Source organism: Schistocerca nitens, chromosome 3, assembly GCF_023898315.1.
Source record: "Schistocerca nitens isolate TAMUIC-IGC-003100 chromosome 3, iqSchNite1.1, whole genome shotgun sequence".
In the NCBI taxonomy this organism is placed as follows: Eukaryota; Metazoa; Arthropoda; class Insecta; order Orthoptera; family Acrididae; genus Schistocerca; species Schistocerca nitens.
The window spans coordinates 715,108,541-715,127,430 of record NC_064616.1 but is presented as its reverse complement, the minus strand read 5'-3'; the positions used below and the strand labels follow the sequence as shown (position 1 = coordinate 715,127,430).

Sequence of the window (18,890 nt, the reverse complement as noted above, 5' to 3'; positions counted from 1 at the left end):
TTTTGTGAAGAAGGGGTTAGAATTTATTGTGTTGTGTGACAGCAGTGTAAGTGCTGTTTAGTAGAATGCAGTACAGTTTGTGACATTACAAGTGACAGAAAAACATGAATTTCTTCACTTGTTATTGGTTACTACTGCTCTGAAGCAGAACTGTACTGATGTGCATAACTGTTAGTTTCTTCTGCTAAGACTCTCACTAAATTGTCAGTGAGTAAGAGATGATGAATTGCGTAGCATCACCAGACCAGAGAACAAAAAGTGAGGTCATGCTCAGATTGGTATGACTGTTATGCTCACACCATTGCCAAAAATGAAATTAAGGAGATAATTTGCTATTATACTTGATTACAAGCTTTTGATCAGTGCTGTGCATAAAGGTAGGCATGTGACAGCATGCGCTGCCTAATGTGTTCCAAAACACTGAACATAATTATGGGATTTGTCTAGGAACCATACATTGGATTCTGTTGGTGACAGAAAGGTAGGGTCAACTGTTATAGCCCTTTGGCTAGGGACCATTTGTATACACTACAGAAGGATCATCTCACTGTAACTATTCTACGGTATGGACTCAAAGTTTGTATGTCACACACTTCCTCCAGCTTAGTCAAATGGAAAAAAATCAGATGGTTCTTTTTGTATTATATGTGATCTTTGCTGTGTTTAAGGAGTTAATGGAGACACCATTTAGTTCATCATTTACTTCCAGGGCAGTTTCTGAGAAAACCAGAAAATGTGGCTTTTGGGTACAAAAATCAAGTTGCTAATTCCAAAAGGCTATGCACAGTGAATGGCTAATATTTTCACGACATATTCCTAAGATTTTGATCTCAAACAGTCTTGAAAATTTTCTTGAGGCATAATCTGTATCGATTCATCCAGGGGGCTTACTTCATAGTCTCGGATGTTATTGAATTTAGCATATGTTAACCCTTAAACTGCTCTGGACGTGTTAACGCGCATACCTTTGTACCTGTCCCTGTGTGCTCTGCACGTGTTTACACGCGCCACCAGTCCTTCTACCTGGTACTCTGAACGTGTCTACACGTAGAAACGTTCAGAGTACCACGTAGAAGGACTGGTGGTGCACGAAAACACGTTCCGAGGACACCGGGACAGGTACAAAGGCATGCGCGTTAACATGTCCAGAGCAGTTACAGGGTTAAAATTCAGGAGTAAGTAAGAAACACGTTTCTTTTTCTCCAAAAAAATTCCTCCTCTGAGATACAGGCTTCCAAAGATGACACTGCGAACACCATTTTGAAAATGCAAATTTTGAAAAAAAAATTTAAATGCTGTATCTCTGTAACAGTTCTAGATATTTTGTTCGAGTTTTTTTATTTGAAAGATAGATGCTTTATAATTACAATGGTATCCTCTGTTTTGACATATATGTCAAAGTTCTTTTACTGTTGCCTTTTAAATTTTGTTCTATTGATTAGAACCATGTAGTACTACATTCTCTGTAAAGGAGAGCTTTCTCTTTTAAGTTGGACAGGTTTTATTTTTAAAAAATCATTTTTTAAACTTTGAAGGGTAATTAATGTATGTCTTCACTGAAGTTGTTACTTACTAATTTCTTTGTTACAGTGTTTATTTCTATTGTCTTTGTGGCAGTTATTTATTATCACTTTCCTTGTTGCAGTTTGCAGATATTTCTTACACCTTGTTGTAGTTTCTTGTCATTTCATTTGTCGTGGTTGTTCATTGCAGGTTTCTGTATTGTAGTTGTTCAGTGGCACATTTGCAGTGTGTTTTGTGAAAAGGCCTGTTTGAAATGTCTTCTGACTGGGGCCACAGGAGAGTGAAGTGAAGTGTGCTGACTATTTGCATATCCATAAAAGGGTGATATATAAGACAAACAAAAAACAGACTTTGTTCAGGTTGGAAATAAGTGTTCTCATTTGAAGACTTTATTTCAAAGTGAAGATGTTTCCAGTGATGACATTTTGTGTTCTAAATGTTTTGACAGAATAACAACAATGATAGTATCTGAACAAGATGAAGCCTCCCATGGTGCAGATCGTGCAGATTTGGCATCAATAGAGGAAGAATTAAATACCCTGAATCAATCAACTACAGAGGTAGTTGTTAGTCTTGTTAAGAAACTGTGGTCAGTGAAGTATAGTCTTAAGCTCTGTGCATCAAGAATGTGCAGAGAAATTACTAAAGCTATGAATGAATACACTACAGCAAAACTGACCTCACTCTTCAAAGTAGAAATTTTAGCTTCAGAAGAAAATGAACCAAAGCACGATTGTGCCTCCTACAGTGAAATGGTGCAAGTTTTAACTATTATTCCAGAGACATTTTCAAATAAAACAATTTTGAACCATGTTCCATCAGTATCAGAGTACATGGTATACAAATCAAGAAATGTGAGGTCTGTAAAAGGAGTCTTTGGAAGACCAGATCCCTGTTATGGTTATCCTGTTTAAGCAGCTCAAGTTCAAATAGTGCAGTCATTTTATCTGGAAGATAAATGGGACTGTTCTCGCCAGAGTGCTAACAAAAAAGACACTATAAATGTAACATTTGAAGGTCAAAAAGTTGTGAAAGTGAAGAAGTACATGACTCGCAGTATTAAAGAAACCTTTGCAATTTATAAGAGCAACTATACAACTCCATACATTGGAAGATAAAATTTTATGCACTAGACCTACGTGGGTAGTTCCACACCCACCTAGAGATGTCTGTTTATGTGTGTACTGCACGAATTTTGAACTTTGTGTGGTAACTTTGAATAATTTTCTGGAGCACGTGACATATGACACCTTGGTTGGGCCTGTGAAGTCATTAATAGTATGTGGCGTAAAGCAAGATACTTGTTTGCTTCAAGAATGTGGTGACTGCCGTGGAAAGGGAGGACTGTCTTTACAGACACTTGGCCTGGAAGACATAGCAGATAACTCTGCAGAAATTACATATGCGACATGGGAGGAAACTAAACTAATTAAGAAAACTGTTGCCTTTGACAGTTTCATTGATGAACTTGGTACATGGTTAGTGACAGCAGTAACACATCAGCATCTGAAGAATTTTCAACAACAACATGTTGCAGAAGTGAAAAGGTGTTTACAGGCTGAAGAACTATGTTTAGCATTTCACTATGATTTTGCTGTGAACTGGTCTGTAATTCTCCCACAAGTACAAGGTTATAATTAGAGTAATGACCAGGTTTCAATTTTTACAGGAGTGACATATTTTCAAAACAAGGCCACAAGTGTTGGAGATACAAGTGATGACACAGGAAATGATTCAGCACATGCTTTGCTAGCAATGCGCAAAATTCTTCAACTGCAAACAGGGGCAGAGAAGATCATCATTATTTCTGATGGTGCTCCTAGTCACTTTAAAAATCATTACCAACTGTTTAAATTGAGTAAGTCGCTTGTGCCAACTGACTGGGTATAAAGTGCTATTGGTCACGGGAAGGGGCCTTGTGATGGTGTAGGAGGCCTGCTGAAGCACCATGCTACAAAACATAATCTTGCCAGACCAAATACAGCTGTGATTCAGAATGCTGAGGATTTTACGAGAGTCGTGAAATCTTATACATCCGCAGCCCTCATTCTTTTCTCCAAAGAGGAAATCAAAGAATTCCATGAGCAGAAAAAATAAGAATGGTCCAAGCAAACTACTCCTATGAAAGGAATTCAGAAGATACATTTTTGGCCCCAAAGTGATGGGCGAACTCATATTGCCTGCACTTTAAGGAGCAAGAAAGAAGAAATTTAGTTTGTTTGGCCAACACCTCAGAAACAGCAGGATATTATTCAGATTCACAACCTGAGAAGGAGGATGTTTGTGGCATGTGTGTATGACTGTGACTGGTGGATTGCAGAGATTATAGACACCAGTTATGAGTTAATCAGAATTGTAGTGAACTTATGCTACCACATGGACCAGTTGCTGGATATAGGTTTCCAGCTGAAGGTCAGCAACAATGCCATCAGTGCTCACTTACTGTTTACTATGTTTTGAAGAATGTAAGTGTTCCAGTTCCTATTGGTCCTACAGGAAGGCATCAATCTATATCAAAGGAAGATAGTGAAGCAGTGGAACACATGTTTAGTTCATTGACTGGCTAATTTCAGTACAAAACAGAGTGCACAGAAGTTATATAAATTGAAACGTTCAAGTCTTTGGACCTCTCACATACATTTTGGGACCATTTAAAATGCTTAAAAAATGAGTCTCTTACTCATCTTTCAAAACTAAAATTATGTTAAATAAGGCTAGGTTTTGATTTTTATGAGCTTGTTATGTGATAATGTGGTAATAAAACAGGTTTTATGTATGGTAAAAATTTAAATTGTTTGTAAATCCTGTTGAACCTAAAAGTGGAAGCTCTCATTTCCAGGGAATGTCAAACTATATGGTACTAATCAGCAGAAAAAAATCAAAATTTTATGGATTGGCATTCTTGAAAAAAGAATCCATAAATTATTTAAAAAAAAGTCAGAATGCTATAGTAAAAGAACTTTGACAGTAAGACCAAATGGAGGATTTCTTTGTAATCCTTAAAAAAACAGAATATGTAGAACTGTTCCAGAGGTACAGCATTTTAAGATTTTTTCCAAAATTCTTATCTTCAAAATGATCAGCGTCATCTTTGGAGAGCTGTATCTTAGAGCAGAAATTTTTTTGGAGAAAACAAAAAAATACATGTTCATACTTGGTCCTTCATTTTAACATATACTAAATTCAATAACATCTGAGACTATGAAGGTAAGAGTTTTTCCTAGCCTGCCTGATTTGATATGGACTATGCCTTGATATCTTTATCAGTTTTCAAGATACATAGGTTCAAATTTACCCTACTTGTATGTGTAAAATATGCACTGGTGTGAGGTGAAAACGTAGTTCATAAAATGATTTAGCATGGAGAAATGTGTTGCGAAGTGTGTCTGAGATCATCGTAAGCGTTTTGGGAACCCCATGTTGTTCTGAAGCACATGCAAAATTTTTGTGCACGTAAAATATGGTATGAGGTGTAAAATTAATTTTGCCTTATTTCAGTTTCACACAGCTAAACTATCAAAATTTTGCTGACTCACCACATTCTTTTCATGTGTGTGATGTGTTCTGATGTTGAAGGGGAAAAAAGGGAACCAGTGGAAAAATGTCCCTATCAGAGCATAAAAAACGTGAATATGCTCCTGTTTAAAAGACTCTGACTGAAATGTGAGGTACCAGCAACTTCATTCTACGTTCCTCAGCACCTTTAAAAATGTTCCCAAAAATTTTGGGTATGTGAACATATTCACACTTTTTTATGCCAAGTGAGGAGACAGTGGCATTGAGAAAGAGATGGAAAAGTGATAATATTGGAAGATAGTAGACAATGGTTGTGCTATGGAAAGAGCGAAGGAAACAATGTGTGAGAGAAAGAGAATGACACAATGACAATGGAGTGACGGAACAGTGCTAGGAAAAGGAAGAGGAATAAAGTGAAGGAACAAGTGGAAGTGTGACGTTGAGAAGAGACAGCAGCAGTGGGAAGGAATGAATGAGACAGTGGCAGTAAAAGAGAGCAAGGAGACAGTGACAGTGGCCAGCAGCAGCAGCAGCAGCAGCAGCAGCAGCAGCAGCAGTAGCAGCGGAAGTAGTAGTAGTTGGACAGAATGAAGGAGACTGTTGCTGTGAGACAGGATACAGTGACAAAGAGACAGAAAGAGATAATGAGAATGAGTTGGGTTGAATGAATGAGAATGGGCAAATGAGAGTGGATGGTTATGAGCGACCTTTGGTATGGACTAGGAGGTGTGAATGAATTACAGTTAAGGGAGCTTGTGGTAGTGAGAGATGAATTGCACATTTAAAAGAGCCCCAATACACTCACAAGCCAAAACTGGTGGGAAGATTTTTTTAAAGGTACTGAGGAAGATAGAATAGGTAGCTGGTATGTCACTTCTCAGTGAGAGCCTTTTAAGGAGGAGCATATTCTTTTTTGTCTTCTGGTAGGAGCATTCTTCTGCTGGTGGTGTACTTATATTAAACACTGAAAATCTTAATAACACTGGCACAACCATGACCATGTAAGTACTAAAAGAGATTTAGTACAAGGGTCGTTCAAAAAGAAACGAGCCAGAGGCATAATTACAGAAACCAGTACCTGAATGTAAGAAGTATTGACCCTGGCTGTTGAGACACTTGTCCCACTGTGACACAAGGCGATGAATGGCTGTCTCATAAAATACCCAGGGCTGCGATGTTAACCAGTTACACACATACAGCTGGTCGTCGTCATACACACAAGTGCAGGAAAAGTTATGCTGACATTCTTCTTTGGTCAAGATGGCCCACTTCTGATTCACTTCCTGCAGCACGGGACAACAGTGAATGCCCAGCATTCCTCGCAAACCTTGACCACCCTTTGCCAAGCGATCAAATCAAAAAGACCAGGCAATCTCACCTGTGGGGTCGTTCTGCTCCACGACAATACAAAGTCTCATATGGCCAACACAGTCACAGCACTCCTGCAGAAATTCAAATGGGAGGTTCTTGGCCACCCTCCATACAGTCCGGACCTCTCTCCCTGTGATTACGCCGTTTTTGGTCTCCTTAAAATGGCTCTGAGGGGCAAATGATTCACCCCATACGACAACATCCAGCAGTGTGTGCAGAACCGGTTAACATCGCAGCCCCGGCAATTTCAAGACAGCCATTCACCACCTTGTGTCACTGTGGGACAAGTGTGTCAATAGCCAGGGTCAATACGTCTAACATACAGGTTTCTGTAATTATGTCCCCACCTCGTTTCTTTTTGAACACCCATTATAGGTCTCAGAATAATTGACACCCATTTGTGGTCACAACTGAGATACCTAACCTTGAAAGTGTGAGAAGTAAGGTGGCAAGCCACTGCAAACTGTGCAATGATTAAGAGGAATGTTAATAGTAATCCATGTGTTAGATGGATCCATTAAGCTTGGTGATTGCCTTGGTGCTATTTAACAGGAATAAAGAATGTGCTGGATGCAGGTTTTACCCCTTCCTATCTCTTCTTTCTCCCTTTTATCAACAACATAAACTGATGAAGAAAAAAAACCCTACACACATTCAGCACTCAACAGGTCCATTTAAGACCCAACTATCACCCTTTGTGAAGTGGTGTGTTGTCATATGTGAAGAAAGAAAACATATCCAGTCAGGTGACTGAACCTCCCAGCTCCCAGTGCCATTAATACTTCTAACTTGATATTTTCTAAAATGATTTTTCACTTCCTTTGAAATTTTACAATTTAACAGTTGAAGAGGCAGTAATAAAAATCCTGCTCTGGCCTTCAGGCATCTTGAATCATTTAAAGAGAATAATGGTATGTTTACTTGCCTAAAACTATGAGCAGTCTGTTGTCTGAATCATTGCTGGATTTAAACCTGTGCTTGGTCTTTAATGATCACACTACTGATGGTACATTAAAACTATATAGAAAAAAGCTTTGTTGAAAGAAATTCAAGAATCATTCAGTTTTCGCTTTTCTTAGACAAGAAGTTAATGCAAAAATTGCATTGCAGTTAGTTGAAGCTGTGGGCAAAAACTAGCAGATGACTGAAAAGTCTAGAACATTAAAAAGTTCTATGCTTGTAGTGTTACTCTAAAAGGCTCACTCAACTCAAATACAGATCATATAAGAATGCTACAGTATGTTGCCAAATAAGCTGCCATATTTTTAAACATATATCACTCGTTTGTGGTAGTTGTTGTACACATATTTCATTGCAGTGCTTGTCGGTTGCAGGTATAGGTGCTGATGGCCTACTACTTCAGTGATAACATACACACTAAATCACTAACTCCAAGAGAACACCAGGTAAGCTTTGATCTTTTTTGTTTTTTGTTTTTTTTTTTCATTTTTGTGGTTTTGTGGAGATTTCCTGGTACAGAATTATCAGGCTCTCATCTTCAGAGACTAATTTGTCATGATAATGAAATTAAAAAGAAAAAAAGAGAAAACTTCGCTAAAAGACTTGAGCATATGACAGTGCTGTGATGAAGCAAAACACCATAGATGTCAGTATGTTGTATGTAAAATATTTTTTTACTGAATTATGGAGAAATCTAAATGATCAACATTGGATGATTCTCTTCCACACTCCTAATTTTGGATCTCATCCTGGTCTTAATTATGCTTTACAGGCAACAGTTTGGGCCTCTGAGGCATAATAGAGGGTACATGGCACTAGTATTATTTATCACTTCTAACCAGTTCATGCATACAAGTACGATTGTTCAGTGGTGAAGGCAGTGAAATGGTATTCTGGGGAGTTGTGGCTTAGATCCTCACTGTATTGTTTTAACTTTTCCACAGTTTCTTAAACTCACACCAGATAAACACCAGGATATTTCAATAAACACAGACATAGCAGTCTCCTGTTCTGCTCATTTGGCCTTTTCTACACATCAGGATTCATGAGATAAGCACCTACTTTTGTATTTCAACTCAATAAGTTGCCTGTGCATAAGTGACCAGAGTTACACAGGAATGTGCTCAATCTCATCCATTAGTGGTTTCCTGGCTGAGATTCATGATGTGGACTCTAGGATTACTGTCGCAAGTGTACTGAAGTTACATGAATATTTTGGAAAACAAATTTTGATGAGTGAATGGTTAACAAGGCTACGAAATAGGATCTTATGGCAATCTAAGGAATCTGTTGCATGACATGTGTTAGTGAAGTGTTAAAGAAGGTTTAAACGGGGTAAGAAGTTTATTTTCCTTCTCGCGCCTATAGCACGGATTTTAGGCTTAATTTCAAGTGCGCGTATCGTAAGTAAACAGTGACTTAAACTTATATGTAATCACCAGTTTTTTTATTCAGTAATCTTTCAATTTATTTATATCTGCTTGAATAGTTTCTAGGGTCCTTTGTTACTTAAATCAGTTTATAAGATTTCTGTTTTTACCATGAGTGAGAAGTGTGTGACATGCCATAGGATCGTTAGTTCTGGGGTGTGGTGTGATGGGTGCTATAGTTTCTTTCATTGAAGCGAATGTAATGGCATGGGAAATGGGGACATAAATGAGGCTCACCAGTGGTATTGTAGGATCTGCAGTAGAGACAGGAAAATACTGGAACAGGAAGGGCAAATTGCAGCTCTTCAAGCTGACTTAGACAAGGGAAGGGAGGAACTGGACAGGTTAAAGAGGGAGAAGGCTGAACCAAGGTGGGAAGTGGCAACACGTAATAGGGGGAACAGGCAAAGGAGAGCATCAGACAGTTTTGTCATAAATCTTGAAAATAGATTTGACCTGTTGCCTCAGTCAGAATCGGATGAGCCTCATGCAGCTGAAGCTGTAAAAAGGGCACAACAAGCTTTCAAGGACTTGAAAAAGGTAGGGAAATTTGTAAAGAAAAAGAAAGTTCTGTTGTTAGGTAGCTCCCATGGTAGAGGTGTTGGCCAACTACTGCAGGAAAATCTAGGTCCAGAGTACCAGGTCACAAACTTTTTCAAGCCTAGTGCAGATCTGGGTCAGGTAACAGAGGATGTAGGTTCTTTATGCAAAGATTTCTCGAAGGAGGATGCCGTGGTTATAGTGGGTGGTCCGGGAATTGCATTGACAGGGACTCTGAATATTCCATAGAGAGTGACGTGGTGAAGATAGCATCAGCAACGAAGCATACGAGTGTGGGATTTGTGTCTGTGTTGAGACGCCATGATCGGCCTCATTTGAACTTTTCCATCAGGAGGGTGAACTTGGAGTTGGAGTGGCTGCTTAGGACGGATATAGGGTCCCATATTGGTTTGATTCCTGTGGATGCTATCGATAGGTGGGACTACACTAGGCATGGCCTTCACCTCAATAGGAAAGGGAAGGGAAAACGTAAGGGGGGGAAGGGGGGGGCACTGTCACAAGTGGTAAAATACCAGTGGTCACACGTGTCAGAGGAATGTCTTTTTTAGGATAGGGAAGGGGGAGAGAAAACGAGTTTTAAGAGAGATTGGCAGACACACTCAGTTTGAGAAAACACATGAACAGGAGTCAGATTTTAGCATACAGATTCCATTTAAACAATGTTTAACAGAAAGTAATCAGAAACTGCCAGTTCATCTTCGCCAAAGCAGTTATAATCCCATTAGTATGCAGTATCAGTTATCTTTATTACACCAGAACATTCCGGGACTCAGAAATAAAATTGATGAACTACTCATTTGTATTGATGAAATGAATTCATCTAACCAAATTGACATAATCTGCCTCTCTGAACATCAAGTGACCACTGGCATAGATATGTTAGACATTTCAGGATTTAAGCTAGCTTCCTACTTCTGCAGAGTAGATATGGATGGAGGAGGAGTTGCCACATTTATTAAAAACTGCCATAAATTCAAGAACATTGACATTAATAAATTCGGTTTAGACCAGCATCTAGAAGCATGTGCAACAGAAGTAGAGTTCCATAGCAGATCCTATATAATAGTAACTATTTACTGAGCACCTGCAGGAAATTATAATCTATTCATAAATCATCTAGAAGCTCTTTTGGGTTATTTAACAGGAAGAAACAAAGAAATTTTGATTGCTGGTGACTTTAATACTGATTTTCTAATGCAATCTTCCAGTAAACATTTACTGCAGTTAGTAATGTTGTCTTTCAATCTAACTCACACTGTAAACTTGCCAACTAGGATCACTAAATCCTCAAGGACAGCCACTGATAACATTTTTATAGACAAATCAAAGGAACAAAATCATATCATATAAAACCTGTAATAAATGGACTATCAGATCATGACATGCAGCTCCTTGTTTTAGATGTAAATTCTGAGCAGATTATCAAGACTGCTAAGTCTGAGTACAGGAGAGTAGTCAGTCAACCAAAAATTGAGTGTTTTAGAAAACTGCTCAAAGATATGAACTTGAAAGATGTTTATAGTGCCCATGACATGAATGAAAAATATAATACATTCATGAAAAATGTCAGTACCATGTTTGAAAACTGTTTTTCTCTAAAAGTTACTCAAATTAAATATAAGTCTATAATAAAACCATGGATTACACAAGGAATAAAGATGTCCTGTAAGACAAAAAGGAAAATGTATCTGTCGACCAAGAATAGCTCCAATACTGATGATTTAGCTAAATACAAGGAATACTGTAAAATATTAAAAAAAGTAATTCAGACATATAAACAAATGCACTACGAGAAGAAGATAGCAATGTCAGGGAACAAAATAAAAAAAATATGGGATATAGTGAATGAGGAGACTGGTAGAACCAGAAAGGAACAGGAGCAAATAGCATTAAGGGTAGATGACACATTAGTAACCGATGGGCATAGTGTGGCAAATCTATTTAACAAGTACTTTATATCTGTTACTGATAGAATGGGATTGTCAGAATCAGTAAATAATGCCCTTGAATATCTGAAACTAGCCTTTACAAATAGCTTCAAGTACATGAATATATCACTCACTTCACCAAAAGAAATAACTTCCATAATAAAATCTTTAAAAACAAAGCATTCTAGTGGGTACGATGAAATATCAACAAAGTTAATTAAGGCATGTTCTTGTGAGTTTAGTACAATTGTAAGTTACTTGTGTAACCAGTCAATTATAACTGGGACATTTCCTGACTGGCTAAAATATGCAGATGTTAAGCCTCTATTCAAGAAAGGGGATAAAGAGATACCATCAAACTACAGACCGATTTCACTTTTGCCAGCATTCTCAAAAATTTTAGAAAAAGTAATGTACAGGCAGCTTCTCAACCATCTGACCACAAATAACATATTATCAAGAACACAGTTTGGATATCTGAAGGGTTCTGATATTGAGAAGGCTATTTACACCTACAGTGAAAATGTACTTAATTCATTAAATAACAAATTACAAGCAGCAGGTATTTTCTGTGATTTGTCAAAGGTATTTGATTGTGTGAACCACAACGTCCTTTTAAATAAATTAGAATTCTATGGTGTCACAGACAGTGCTGCAAAATGGTTCAAGTCATACCTAGCTAACAGGAAACAAAGGGTGTCAGTACAAGGAACTAGTGAATTAAGTCATCAGTCATCATCAGAATGGGAAGAAATTACATGTGGTGTCCCACAAGGATCCATCTTAGGGCCATTGCTTTTTCTTGTGTACATTAATGATCTCTCATCAGTTACACTGCCAGAAGCAGAGTTCGTTTTGTTTGCAGATGACACAAATATTGCAATAAATAGTATGTCGAGTGTAGTTGTAGAAAGATCTGCTAATGATATTTTCATGGATATTAATAAATGGTTTAAAGCCAACTCATTGACATTAAACTTTGAAAAGAATCACTACATGCAATTCAGAACCTGTAAGAGGTTTCCACCCAGCATATGCATAAAGTATGAAGAAGAGCAGATAGAAGAGGTTGACAGTCTTAAATTCCTGGGATTACAACTTGATAATAAATTCAGTTGGGAGGAGCATACCACAGAACTACAGAAACGCCTTAACAAATCTGTATTTGCAATTTGAGTGTTTGCAGACATAGGCGACATAAAAATGAAAAAGCTTGCATACTTTGCCAACTTTCGTTCAATAATGTCATATGGTATAATATTTTGGGGTAACTCTTCAAGTCAAACAAAAGTTTTCAGAGTCCAAAAGCGTGTAATACGTATTATTTGTGGAGTAAATTCATGGACGTCATGTAGAAACCTCTTCAAAGAACTGGGTATACTAACCACTGCATCCCAGTATATTTACTCCTTAATTAAATTTGTCCTAAATAATATATCTCTTTTTCCAACAAACAGCTCACTTCATACACACAATACCAGGAACAAAAATGATGTGCACATAGACTTAAAAGCACTTACTTTAGTTCAAAAAGGGGTCCACTACTCAGGAACACTCATCTTAATTTGCCAGCAAATATAAAAAATTTAGTTACAAATAAAGATCAATTTAAAAGGAGCCTGAAAGACTTACTAGTGGCCAACTCCTTCTACTCGATTGACGAATTTTTTAATAGAAGCAAATGATGTATTGTATATATTCATACTACTAGTATTGTTATTTCAGCTAAAAAAGAGAAAAAGTTGACATGTTCCACATCCACGAGGATCTCCTCAGCAGGGATCTATGGAATGAAAAACTAATCTAATCTAATCTAAGACAGACTTATTTTCAGGCACACCAAAAGGGGTGCTGTAGCTTTGTATAGGAACACACTTCTTTGTGAGTGCAATATCTTCCTTACCATATCACATAGCCCTATTGAGTTTGATCATTGTGGAGATGGAGCGTGTAGCCCTCATACCTGCAGGTGACAAGACAGCCATTCAATGATTCCTCTTGATGTATAAGGTTAAGTGAGCTCTACGAGGAAGTTGACACAATTTTTTTAGTTGTTTATGATGTTTGTATCTTGTGTCTGTTCAGTTTCCTTATATCCTTTACTTTTATAAGGTATACCCAATTGAAAAGGAGGCTTCGCTGTAGTGGTGTTGTGTGTAATCCCAGTGGGTGGATGTGTGTGCCAAGAGATGGTGTGGTGGTATCCCCAGTTGTGCAAGCAGAGTGAATAGCTTTGCTGCAATTTCCTCTTACCTGGAGAATTGTCTCCTCAGTTTGTTGGATGATGAATTCCTCCTGATCATCACAAAGAGCAGCTATCCAATATCTTTGTGCTGGAGGGCAACATGCTTCACAAATCTATCGCTGGGTGAAGGCCGTATGCAGTGAGCAGTGGGTCACATGGAGCACAAAATTCCTGTGATGTCAGCATCCTAAGGTGGGATGTGTAAACATCCTGGGCAGGCACACGTGACAACTGCTGACACCATTTCACCTGTGGAAGAGAACATACAGGTGAAATGTTTTATCTCTTCATGTGACACTGCTGTTGAACTGTCCATAATCAAACTAACTGTGCATCACAGAATCCTCAAGAAGATTATGGCAAAGTTTGTGCACAGTGGGTGGCCAAGTATCTTTCAGAGAATCAGAAGGTGGCAGGGATGGGTGGTTGCCCAACCCATCTGTTGAGATACATGGAGTGACATTACATGTGGCATGCAATTAAATGTGGTGTCACCACTTTGACCCTGTTTCTAAACGGATGCGCATGGAATGGTGGCATTCTGGCTCCCCTCATCCAAAACAAGCCCACTCTGCCTCGAAGTCAGAAAAGATACTCAGTCCCCTCAGTCCCCCTGTGGGTCCGGGGGTTAGAATAGGCCCGAGGTATTCCTGCCTGTCATAAGAGGCGACTAAAAGGAGTCTCACACGTTTCGGCCTTTATGTGGTGGTACCCTGTAGGGTTTGACCTCCGTCCTTCTAAATTTTCCCGAAGAGCGAGCCAATTGGGGAAGGGCACCTTACATGGTGCATTGTGCGCTGAGACCTCTTGCATCCTTCATCAACATGGATCTGCACTTCAGCTCATTCTCCAGCTGTTGGCCGAGGTCACCCTCCTGGGTGCATTTTCCGCCGTCCACTGTGCTGTATCACTTTCTATGCTGCGACGATAATTGACTTCTTAGCTCGTTTACACATGATATCCAGACTGGTAGCCAGTCCTCTGTGATGTTTGTTCCACCATGTACCTTGTTGGCTGTAGTCCCCTGACCACACAGGGATTGTTCTACTGATGCCTGCTCTGTTAACTCCCCACGTATGCCAAAGAGTAGATCCCGTCACCCTTAGGCATCGGGATTCCTGGCAATGGCCATCCTGCCGGGTGGCCTTTGCTGCAGCTAGGTGGCGCCTGTGGGGGGGACCCATGGTCAGAGTGGGTTGCATCAGGGCGGATGAAATGCCATGAAGCATAGTACGTCATCTCCTGCTGGTGGTCCACCACCAGCAGTCTCTAAACGGTCAACGTCTAACTTCAGTGCTAAGAAATATGACCCCAAATCGTTCCCCTCCCTGGCCATACCATGGGAGGAACGCCAGGCTAAGGATGGTAGCGAAGCTTATTTGCCCCAGTACCTCGTATGTATGGGAGTTGATGGGGAATCCTTCCTGTCAGTGAAGCCTCAGTTTTTTGTGGAGCAATTAAGAGGACAAGTTTGTGGAGGTGGAGGGCTTGTCCAAAATGCGGTTAGGGTCAGTCTTGATAAAAACAGCATCCTCTGCCCAGTCATGGGTATTTCTTGCTTGTGACAAGTTGGGGGATGTTTCTGTCACCATCACACCCCATAAGAGCTTAAAAATGGTCCAGGGTGTTATATTCCACCGGAACCTTCTTTTACAGTTCGATGATGAGCTGCATGCCAACTTTAGAGCAACGAGGTGTCCATTTCTTCCAGCCCATCCATCGGGGTCCGAGGGATAATCAGGTTGCCACCCATGCTATATTCCTCCCCCATTGTGGTGCTTTAAGTACTGGAAGTTCGGGTATATGTCTTCCTGCTGTACTTCCAATGTCACGTGTCGAGATTGTGGACATCCCAGTACTCTCTGTGCCCCGCCTCCCATCTGTGTCAACTGTGGAGAGTCCCATTCCCCTTGCTTGCCGGACTGTAGGATTCTACAGAAGGAAAGGAAAATAATGGAATACAAGACCCTGGACCAACTGACCTACATTGAGGGTAAGAGGAAATTTGAAAGGCTCCATCCTGTGTGTATGACAACAACTTACACTGCCGCTCTAACTACTGTTCCAGCCCCATCTGTTGCACCAATTCCAGTCATCTCTCAAAGCCGGGTGGGGGGCACTTCCCCCACTGTTGCTCCCACACCACCTACTTAGGGAGCACCCCCCTACCCCCCCCCCCCCCCCCCGCCACCCTCAACCATCAGGGATATCAGTCCCCACATCTCAGCCAGAGAAACGTAAGTCTCATTCGTCTTCTCTCGCTAGGAAGGGGTCCCTTGGTTCACTCCCTTCCCAGGTTTCTACTAGTGGGAAAGATGACACCCGCCAGTGGTTTTAAGTGCCCAAAAGCAGCTGGTCGTAGGGCTTCACACTAATCCTCAGTCCCAGAGACTGAATCAGTGAAGCCCTCCCAGCCAGAGAAACCCAAGGAGCAGTGAGAGAAATTCAAAAAGAAGACCCCAAGACCAAGGGAATTGTGGTGGCACCCACACCACCGCTACCTACAAGCTCTGCATCTGAGGATGAGGTGGCGATTCTGCCGTCCGCTGAGGACCTAGATCTCGCCAGACCCTCAGACACAATGGATATAGACTGCTCAGGCAATAAGTCGGTGGCAGCAGGTGACCCTGAGGCGTAAACTGCCTCATTGAATGTTCCATGCCTTCCCAGCCTCATGATCACATCAGCCTCCAGTGGAATTGCGGCGGTTTTTTCCACTGCCTGGCTGAGCTGTGGCAGCTGTTAAGCTTTACACCTGCTATCTGCATTGCCCTCCAGGAAACCTGGTTCCCAGCAATGTGGACCCCTGCCCTCCGCAGCTATAAGGAATATTACAGGAACTGTAGTGACTGTAATAGTGTTGGGTGGAGTTTGCGTCTATGTCCTGAACTCGGTATGTAGTGAACATGTGCCCCCTTCAAACTCCTCTTGAAGCTGTGGTTATCAGGATACGGATGACACAGGAAATAGCTGTCTGCAACGTATGTCTCCCTCCAGATGGTGCAGTACCCCTGAATGTATTGGCTGCGCTGACTGATCAACTCCCTAAACCTTTCCTACTTTTGGAAGATTTTAACGCCCATAACCCCTTGTGGGGTGGCACTGTGCTTACTAGCCGAAGCAGAGATGTCGAAACTTTACTGTTACAACTCGACCTCAGCCTCTTAAACACAGGTGCCCCCACACATTTCAGTGTGGCACATAGCATATATTCAGCAACTGATCTCTCGATTTGCAGTTCTGGCTTTCTCCCATCTATCCACTGGGGAGCACATGATGACCTGTGTGGTAGTGACCACTTCCCCATCTTCCTGTCACTCTCCCGGCATCATGTCCACTCACGCCTACCCAGATGGGCTTTCAATACAGCAGTAAGGCTGACTGGGAAGCCTTCACCTCTGCTGTCACCATTAAATACCACCCCAATCCCCCCATTCGCCACATGGTGCCACCAATGTTGTGGTTGAGCAAGTCACTACAACGATCATTTCTGTGGTGGAAAATGTGATCCCTTGTTACTTATGGTGCCCCCTGGCGAAAGTCAGTACCTTGGTGGACACTGGAAGGCGCTGAGGCAATTAAAGAGTGTCAGCGAGCCCTACAGTGACATAAGCGGCTCCATGCCCCCATTCACCAGCTTATCATAAGACGAAAACAGGAGTGTTGGGATAGGTATGTCTCAACCATTGGGTACCATATGTCACCTACCCAAGTGTGGATGAAGATAAGACGTGTTTTTGGGTAGCAGACCCCAGCAGGTGTCCCTGGCGTTACCATCGATGGCATGCTATCTACTAACGCCAACGTGATTGCCGAGCTCTTTGCTGAGTGCTATGCTCGAGCCTCTGTGTTGGAGAATTACCCCGCGCCCCCCGCCCCCCCCCCAGCCTTTCGCACTCTCAAATGGCGGATGGAAGGGCAAGTCCTCTCGTTCACTACACACCACAGTGAACGCTGTAATGCCCCATTTACAGAATGGGAGCTTCTCAGTGCCCTTGCACATTGCCCCGACACAGCTCCTGGGGCACATTGGATCCACAGTCAGATGCTTGAACATCTCTCGTCTGACTACAAGCGACATCTCCTAGTCATCTTCAACCGGATCTGGTGTGATGGTGTCTTTCCATCGCTATGGAGGGAGAGCACCATACTACCAGTGCTCAAACCCGGAAAAAACCCGATTGATGTGGATAGAATCGCCCCATCAGCCTCACCAACGTTCTTTGTAAGCTGCTAGAATGTAGGGTGTGTCGGCAGTTGGGTTGAGTCCTGGAGTCACGTGGCCTACTGGCTCCATGTCAGAGCGATTTCCGCCAGGGTCGCTCTACCACTGATAATATTCTGTTCCTCAAGTCTGCCATCCGAACAGCCTTTTCCAGATGCCAACACCTTGTTGCCATCTTTTTTGACTTACGCAAAGCTTATGACACAATCTGGTGATATCATATCCGTGCCACACTGTATGAGTGGGTTTTCCGGGGCTCGCTCCCGATTTTTATCCAAAATTTCCTGTTGCTCCATACTTTCCATGTCCAGGTTGGTGCCTCCCATAGTTCCCCCCATATCCAGGAGAATGGAGTCCTGCAGGGCTCTGTATTGATTGCATCTCTATTTTTAGTGGCCATTAATGGTCCAGCAATAGCTGTAGGGCCATCCGTCTCACCTTCTCTGTTTACAGATGACTTCTGCATTTCATACTGCTTCTCCAGTACTGGTATCCTGAGCGGCACCTACGGGGAGCCATTCACAAGGTGCCGTCACGGGCTCTAGCCTACAGCTTCCAGGTTTCAGCTGCAAAGTCGTGCATTATGCACTTCTGTCAGCATCATACCATTCGTCTGGAACCAGAACTTTACCTTAATGACAATCCACTTACTGTAGTGGAGACATATTGATTCTTAGGGCTGGTTTTTGATGTCCAGTTGACTTGGCTTCCTCACCTTCGCCAGCTTAAGCAGAAGTACTGGCAGCACCTCAATGCCCTCTGCTGCCTGAGCGACACCAACTGCAGCGCGGATCGCTCTACGCTGCTGCAGCTCTACAGAGCCCTTGTTCAATCCAGCCTTGACTATGGGAACCTGGTTTATGGTTCGGCGGCTCCCTCAGCATTGCATTTGCTCAACCCAGTGCACCCTGTGGTGTTTGAATAGTGAGGGGAGCTTTTAGAACAAGTCCGGTGACAAGTGTCCTGGTAGAGGCTGGAGTTCCTCCGTTGAAGGTTAGGCGTGCACAACTGCTCATCAGTTATGTTGCACATATTCATAGTTCTCCTGCGCATCCGAATTACCGTCTCCTTTTCCTGCCCACGGTGGTACATCTCCCGCATCGGCGGCCCAGGTCAGGGCTTACAATTGC

At 41.6% G+C, this 18,890-nt stretch overlaps 1 protein-coding gene across 1 annotated transcript in view; it reads left to right on the top strand.

Moving 5' to 3' along the window:
• LOC126249733 (endoribonuclease Dcr-1-like) overlaps positions 1 to 18,890 on the top strand; it is a 284,524-nt gene that overhangs the window by 13,228 nt on the left and 252,406 nt on the right. Inside the window, exon 2 of the mRNA XM_049951411.1 lies at positions 7,746 to 7,817. Coding sequence (XP_049807368.1) covers positions 7,758 to 7,817 — 60 coding nt within the window. The 5' untranslated portion in view covers positions 7,746 to 7,757. The remainder of the gene's footprint in view (positions 1 to 7,745; positions 7,818 to 18,890) is intronic.